Consider the following 8,444-nt stretch of genomic DNA (forward strand, 5'->3'; position numbering starts at 1 on the left):
CTGAAACCCGTTTCTAAATGCAGCGCTGCAATGTAGCGAACCGTTTCTAAACGTTTGCTGCAAGAGGTCGCTGCAGCGAAGATAAAGCAGCTTTTACGTCCGCTACACGTGTAAAGCAAAATGGACGCTTGTGTGTATAATACGATATTATGCTGTAAAAATAAAAAAGTCGAAGTGACTGTTGATAAAAATATTATGGAAAGATTAAGAAGGATTAAATTTTATGAAATGACTCTGAAAGTTATCTAAAGAATAAGAAAATACTATATTTTAAATATAATTATATATCTTTTATCTCTTTACTTTGTTCACATTTATGGAAAGATAAATGCTCGATTCTTTATATCTCTTTATTTAAATATTGTAGTTCTTTAACTAAAGCACTATTTTCGGCTGTAACTGGAATTAAAGGATAGATTATGACGTCCGTGTTTCGCTCGAGCGGAAAGCGTTTCTAAACTATCATGCAGCCACGTGTAGCGATAGCTGCTCGTGACGTCATTTACGCTGCACTCTCTATGCATAAAGAAACGCAGCCAGCCCATCACACAGGCGATCGACTTCCGGGCACTCGCCTCCCCCCAAGAGTCCGACGACGAACTCGGACAGCTCCTCCGTTCCAATACAGGCCTCCAGCTTAAACGAACCATCATCCCGAACACTACGACACAACTTTACTGTGACACATCTACGCTCAACGCCCGTCCTTTCGTCACCAAAGACTTCCGACAGCCTCACTGCACGGGTTGTCACACACCGGGGTGAGAGCCACATGTCGCCTGGTTAAAAAGTCCTTCGTGTGGCCCGACATGGAGCGTGACTGCAAAAAGTTCGTACGTAGCTGTATGGCGTGCCAGAAGAACAAGATCACCCGGCACACCGTCTCACCGACTGGATCATTCGCCCCGCCAAATCAGCCATTCGACCACGTCCAGATCGACATCGTCGGACCGCTTCCGCCATCCAACGGTTTCACATATTGCCTCACGGCAATCGACCGTTTTTCCCGTTGGCCGGAAGCATTTCCCATGTCGGGGATCACAGTGGTCGTCGACCGACCAGGGATGACAATTTGAGTAGCACCTGTTCAAAGCACTCACAGCGCTGACGGGTACGTCGAGAGTCCGCACCACCGCCAACGGAATAATCGAGCGATTCCACCAGCAACTTAAGGCAGCGATCAAGTGCCACTCTTCCGGTCGCTGGACAGACGACCTACCCATAGTACTCTTGGGAGTCCGGACCGCCTACAAAGACGACATCAACGCCACCGTAGCCGAGCAAGTCTACGGACAAACGCTGCGCTTGCCGGGAGAACTTTTCGCAAACAACAACGACAACACGTCCGATTTCGTCTCCGATCTTCGGTGCAGGATGCCACGACTACCTCCGGTCTCACCGCGCAAGCGCGGCACTCACCAGACGTTTGTGTTCCGCCATCTACAGACCCGCTCGCACGTCTTTGTACGCCACGACACCATACGTAAACCTCTACAGCCCCCGTACGATGGCCCGTTCCAAGTACTCCAACGCTCCGACAAAACGTTCAGGATTAACATCGACGACAAGGAAGTGACCGTTACCATCGACCACCCGAAACCAGCTTTCGTCACCGCCCCTACAACTTCCGTCCCAACCGACACGGGGAAGGAACCCCCACGACCAACAAGCCTCGAAGCCACCAAACCACCGGTCACAACCCGCTCCGGACGACGGGTACGCTTCGATTTGAGGTATCGTTAACACTGGCAGGGGAGTACCCAGGCGCTAACGCCTACAGTCGCCACCAGAGGGCCTCGACGGGATGACGTCAGCACTTGGACAGATTCCCGCACTTTTTCGACCTGCCACGAGAGAGATCGGTGGTGTACGACGAGAGCTCTACTACTCGACTATTCGACTAGACAAAAGGATTGTAGTGCTCAACGACTATGGCCTACGTATCTATCGAATAGGTGGCTTCACCTAAACAACGGGCAACCCTTATCGGAGAAAGAGCCGAGAAGGCTATACTCTCCATACGAAACAGTGAGAAGAAGAAGAAGGAAATGCTAATCGATTAGCCTAGACCTCGTATTGTTGTTGCGAGCTATTTATAAATTGATTTTTATTTTCAAATACAAATAAGTGTGCATTCGAAATGTTTCCTCGCAACATTTGTGACGAAGAGTACGAGGCAAAGAAATGCTTAATTAAACATCGACGTCATTTACACAACCTTGTGACGTGTCAGTTAGGAAACAATTTGCCTCGTCCATTTTCTTTAACGAAACTGAATTCCGAATCAATTTGCGTCACGTGATGAGATATTCGAAATTTAAAAAGATTCGATTTTAGAATTAATCGATTTTAGAAGATTCAGTTCAGAATGGGAAATCAAGTAAGCGAGAGTGATAAATCTAACAGGGAAGAAGAGAAAGAACAGCAAGAAAGTGAGAAAGAAAGAAACGATATGAAAGTGTTTACGTTTAATGAAAATGGGATAAAAGCTTCCTTCCGGTATCCAAAAAATGAAACTTTAAAGGTTTCGATAGATTTAGAACACGAAAAAGGTAAATTTAAAAAAGAAAAGTTGAATTAAGTACCATACTGTAATATATTCGGAAGCTATTCTGAACACAAAAGGCTCTTTTCAGAGCCAGTTTATCATCTAAAGAGGAGTCAAATCGTAACAAATATTAATCAACAGTAATATTACTCGTGGATTATTATTACAAAACAGCTTATTTCTTAATTTTTTTCTTTTTTTTTTTTTGGATTTTTACGGCGATCCTTCTCCTCCTCGTCACTGTGGGAGCGTTTACACCCGCGTCGACGACGAGGGTGTTCGTTTATAGAAAACGAAATATTTATTTTCCTTTTATAAGTTATTTCGACGGCAATTTTGTCTTCTCGTTTTTTTTTCATTATTTTTTTCCTCGGGTTGTAAATTTGATTGAAGAATTCTAAAGTCGATGATTTCGAAAATTGATTTTTTAAAATTTCGAATATCTCGTCACGTGAGGCAAATTAATTCGGAATTCAGTTTCGTTAAAGAAAATGGACGAGGCAAATTTTTTCCTGACTGACACGTCACAAGGTTATGTAAATGACGTCGATGTTTAATTAAGCATTTCTTTGCCTTGTACTCTTTGTCACAAATGTTGCGAGGAAACATTTCGAATGCACACTTATTTATATTTGAAAAGAAAAATCAATTTATAAATAGCTCGCAACAACAATACGAGGTCTAGGCTAATCGATTAGCGTTTCATTCTTCTTCTCACCATTTGGTAAGGAGAGTATAGCCTTATCGCTCTTTCTCCGATAAGCGTTGCCCGTTGTTTAGGTGAAGCCACCTATTCGATAGATATATCGTTCCAGCGCCGCCACGCGTCGACGAGGGGAAATGGAAGTGAGTATAATGGCGTCGCGGTGCGAGCGAGAGACGTGTTTATGGACAATGTATTGCCTAGGTCTTTGCCAGCCCCGATATATTTAGGGCATTGTAGCCAGTAGTGCGGCGTCGATTCTTCCGCGCCGCAATGGGGACGGTTTGGCGAGTCCCTCGAACACCGTGAGGATAGAAAAGCGTGCAAAGGGGCCGTCTCGGCCCGAAGCCGGGCCAAAAGTGTCTCGGCCTGGCGAGACGACGCGCTACTGTAACATAATATACTCTTGTCTTACGCTCTCCTCAATTGTGAATTTCTCTGACACTTTGCCATCTACATGTAAACTTGCTCTGCTATTTTCATACATTGCTCTCACACATCTAACAAGTACAGATAACCCCCGTATAACACAGGAGCTACGTTCCAAAAAATTGCCATGTTATGCGAATTCGTGTTATACGAAACAAAGAACTAGTGCAAAAAGGGGGGTTAGGTTCCAAAAAGTAAAAACCATGCTGTTAAATCCTTATTTAAATCAGATTTATTATTCATTTTTTTCATAGGTAAAATACTTATTTATTATTTAAGCTGTACACCCAAGAGTCGAAAGGGCGTAGATGGTCTCGACCTTTATCGCCAAGGGCTGCCGACCGTGTATCCATCGGGGTTTAGCATTTCCTATTTCAGTGGGTTGACGTCATTTAGCTGACCAATCGGCGCGTTGTGCCATCTGGATATCTAGTCGCACGTTGGTAGCCTGTTATATGGGCGGCCCTATTTCAATTCCCGCTGCGCGTAATTTTTTTTGTTTTTTTGTTTTTGTGTGTGTGTGTTCGACATATAATTTATAATTAAATAATTAAAAAGTGTTTTCGATGGGAAGACGAAAACAATATAGAATAAGAATACAGTACAAATTAAATAGAAGAAATGCTTCCTCGTTATCATTTCTATTTGAGTTTGGCTTTTTTATTTAATGCAGAAAGTGTTTAGTTTGGTGACTTCTCTTTCGACTAAATATTAAATAAGTCTGTGCAAACATCATTCTTTTCCGGATCGATTCGAACTCGAATCATTTATTATTTGAGCTCGGATCGATTCATTTGTATCATTCGAAAAATGTGTGAGCTCGTTTTTGTGGGGAAAGGACTTAGTAATGTAAACTATTAGAATGCGATGAGTGTTTTTCCAAACTAAATTAGAATTTAAAAATTAATATAGTACACTCGTTTGTAGTATTGTATTTTTAATAAAATCACCAAAAAGTGTTTTTTTCTAAAGCTTTCACTAAATTACTAAATTAAATATAAAATCGCCTGATCTGGTAAAATTTCTGCAGACCTAGCAACGTTAATTAATGGCGCTCTAGCGGGGACTGTGTTTCCGAGTCCTAAAACCTTTTCTACTATAAATCCCCCAAAATTCTCCAGTAAATTTCGAAATCCTCTCCCTCTATTGTCCACGTTTAAAAGCCACGGACTTTATTACACAACTATTCGGCGGAATAACGTTTTTCACTTTCCATTATTAGCCTAATTGCAATATTACATGTATATTGCGTGTACGTGTTTATATACGTATTTAAAAAGTGGTATTTACATATTTAGCCTGTGTGACGTTCGCGCGGATTAGACTGAGCTGAATTCCCAGGCCATGGATTTTCGGGTCTTTCACCACTAACGAATATGTTACGACCGTAGTTGTAAATGTACTCGTTCTAAGGACGTTGTTTCCGCCCTTGTATTCTCTGTAACTGTTTACTATTGTGCAACTGTACATATATTTAAAATAATAGTAAATCGGTAAAGAGAACGTGACTACCCGAACGTAGCGTAACCAGATCCTTAAATTGTAATATGAATCACTACACATTTTAATAAACTTTGGCTTTTAATACTTACCTAATAAATTATAAAGAAATATATATATAAATCGCAAACGTACACTATCCAAAACCACACCGAGAATACACCGAGTTTTGACCCTTTAATTGAGGCTACTACCTCAGTAAATTATGTAAAAGACAAAATGTCTACTGAAGATTGGATAATATTATAAAAATAAATAAGTGTTTTAGATTAGTTCCTGGTATAAAAATGGATAAGTGAAGACCCCGTTTTGGATAGCCTACATTTTTGATTTTAATAAACTTTAATGTCTTGTATTATTACTTTTTTAAATATACATAAATTAAGTCAGTAGTTAACTCCACAATTTAATTATTTTTCGTATTTTTTAGTAATTTTGTTTTCTCATTACAAAAGGGAATCTCCCCGATTATCCCAGTCGATAGTTTCTCCGAATCTCCTACCCTCTTCCTGTCTTTATTCTCGATAATAAACGGGATAGACACGTGTTATCGTGGTCTTCGATTATTATAAATATTAGGATATTATTCTTCTTCTAAATCTTTAATTCATTTGATTTTGAGTTTGTTTACGAAGATAGGAACGAACACCTTAATTCATAAAATTTGTGACGATGGTCTTTGAGAATCTCTAATTCAGCGCAGCCATTTTGAAAGGAAAATGAACTAAACACTCGAAATAAGGTCATTAGAATGATTAATGTTTATTTGTTTTATAATAAACAGAGTCGAAGTTATTAAAAATTGTAAAATTTTTTGAAATTCTGGATACGAGAAAGATACAGAGAAGGAACGAGTATTGTTTTTACAAACAGTTCTGAGAAGTGAGATCTCGAGTAAGTACTCAACTGCTTTCTAATATTCATAATACTGTATTTAGATTTATAACGTCTATTTTAAAATTAGAGCATTCGAATCTTTATTTTATGTGGTCGGATATTGTTTATTATGTTTTTACGCACCTTATGTATAGTATTATATTATTTCTGGCATTGAAAAGTTAAATGTAATGATTCTTGAACTAAAATGAAAACACAGTTTTAGGACGATTTATATTATTGATACATGCTTGATATATTTTTCGTTCGTTACTTTCTTTTATATTTACAGAATAGGCTAGAAGTCGCGAATTTTCTGTTGTTTGGGACTCCTTTGGGAATTAGAAAATTGGCAACTCAGATACGTGCCCCAAGTGTCTCAATTTACGAATGCTCTTGGTTGTATTAGGAACTCGAAAGTTGAACAAAGAGCAAACGTTAAGTTTGAGAATCTGTCACAGACCCTTGGAATACTTCGGGGGCTTATGGCAACTAAATCACGAGTGAGACCACAACCTTCGACTCTTCTGGACCCAAGAAGGCAAGGGTATGTTAGGAGCGGCACGTCCTTTGTCGCTCCTAACATACCTTGCTTTTATTGACCATAAGGGAATTGTATACTGAAAACTTTCTCCCAGTCAGATAGTGAATTCAAGATTTTACTGAAGTGTTTTGAGGGAGTGACTGCTAGATTTAAATGAATTATTAGTCTTCTAGACCAAATCAGATTTCTTTTACATCGCACCTGATGTATTCTTTAGAAAATGTTTGAATGGGCATCCAGTAATAGAGAATACGGCTAGAATTTTAAAGGTTTTATCTAAGAAATGCCAAGCACGTAAATAATTTAAGATAAAATATAAATAAATAATAATATTTTTATTTTTATTTAAAATTTCTTTTAGAAAATGATTATCATTTTTTAATATTTGAATAACTTATATATTTTATTTCATTTTCCATGTATACGAAAGGTTAATTCAAAATGAGTTTTTGGAATTCCATTATCGTCATTTCGATTCTAATTGGGGTATCTCAGGAAATAAATATTTCTTACAAAGAATTAGTATCGCTGAACGCCGATTGCTACCCTTTCGATACGTGCAACACAACAGAATTTATCCCAGCTTCAACAAGAAGTTGCCAATGCGACGATTCGTGTGCCTTCTACAGAGATTGCTGCTTAGATGCTTCCAGTCGCCATACCACCAAAAAGATACAAACCCATAACTACGAATGCTTGCCAGTGGACGAGTTTGAAGCTTATTTTGTAGTTTCCACTTGTAAAAGTAAGCGGGCAGACTCGGCGACGAAAAGAAGATGCGAAGAAGATCCAACTGCTGAAGATCCATACACTTTGATACCAGTGATGAGTCGAGGGAGTAAAACGGTGTACAGAAATCGTTACTGTGCCAGTTGCAACGAAGATAGCAAATATTTGAATTTCTGGAGTATTGGGGTAACGTGTTCGCGATGGTATAACGATATAATCGACGATATTCAACGTAATCTTGTGTATGACTTTAAACTAAGAATTTGGGGAATACGTTTACCTAATCAAACATTTGTAGATTGTATTATGAATGCAGTCGCACCAGAAAATAAACAGTTCCTGAGACCTTGTTATCCGGATATGATATCGGCTTGTCCGTCTAAATGGAAGGATTACTCGATTAGAAAAAAATGTAATTCGTATACGGCAGTTATTTATGGATACGATGGTATCTATAAAAACGTTCATTGCGCTATTTGTAATGGAATTGATATGGAAAGGTACCATTGCTCGGATGTCATTCCGTACAGTTCCGGTGTCGGTTTTCAGAATATATTTGATGTGGGGAATGATACGTGTGAAGAGGGAGAGGTTTGGGATGAATCCTTCGAAAAATGTCGTAAATTTACTTGTGGCTTACCTTTTCTTAAACTTGTAAATGGTGTTTGCGTTCCGAAGTCGTAAATGTATAAAGTAAATACTTAATAGTAATTAATTTTATAATTAAATGAAACTGTTACAGAATTTAAACTCGACATTTTTATTGATAACAATAGATAATTGTATTACAGTAAAGAAACATTTAGTGTTAATGTTTTCATATTTGTTTTATGTAAATGGTCTACAGAAATAAAATACACGTATGCTTTTATTCAGATTTGTTTTCTCTTATTTCTCTTCGTGTGTTATTTTTAATTATCATTGTAGAATGAGACCATGCAACTTATTTCACGATTTTATCTTGATTTTCTATGAATTAACATTGCATACAAAACACGTTACCGTATACTTTGCATTTAAAGACACATTCGTTTTGCCTAAATAGTGTATACTTTTACGTCGTATCTTTTATGACCATTACCATTAAGAATGACATCAAATCGACGTAATAGCCT

At 38.5% G+C, this 8,444-nt stretch overlaps 1 protein-coding gene across 2 annotated transcripts; it reads left to right on the forward strand.

The window, feature by feature from the left end:
• Positions 1-2,326: 2,326 nt before the first annotated feature.
• LOC111626169 lies at positions 2,327-8,184 on the forward strand. Of its 2 annotated transcripts, XM_023369472.1 has the most exons (3): positions 2,327-3,394; positions 5,965-6,074; positions 7,031-8,184. In XM_023369472.1, the coding sequence occupies exon 3, from the start codon at positions 7,042-7,044 to the stop codon at positions 8,011-8,013; it is 972 nt and encodes a 323-aa protein (XP_023225240.1). In that variant the 5' UTR covers positions 2,327-3,394; positions 5,965-6,074; positions 7,031-7,041; the 3' UTR covers positions 8,014-8,184. The 2 variants fall into 2 exon arrangements, with proteins under 2 accessions (XP_023225240.1, XP_023225239.1); XM_023369471.1 differs by lacking the exon at positions 2,327-3,394 and having other exon boundaries at positions 4,193-6,074.
• The last annotated feature ends 260 nt before the right edge of the window (positions 8,185-8,444 follow it).

The sequence above is a fragment of the Centruroides sculpturatus genome, unplaced genomic scaffold (assembly GCF_000671375.1).
Source record: "Centruroides sculpturatus isolate CEXI.00-Female unplaced genomic scaffold, Cexi_2.0 scaffold472, whole genome shotgun sequence".
Taxonomy (NCBI): domain Eukaryota; kingdom Metazoa; phylum Arthropoda; class Arachnida; order Scorpiones; family Buthidae; genus Centruroides; species Centruroides sculpturatus.

Bases quoted from the DNA above. Each gene is read 5' to 3' on its own strand.
- LOC111626169 (XM_023369472.1), top strand. From the start codon at position 7,042: ATGAGTTTTTGGAATTCCATTATCGTCATTTCGATTCTAATTGGGGTA.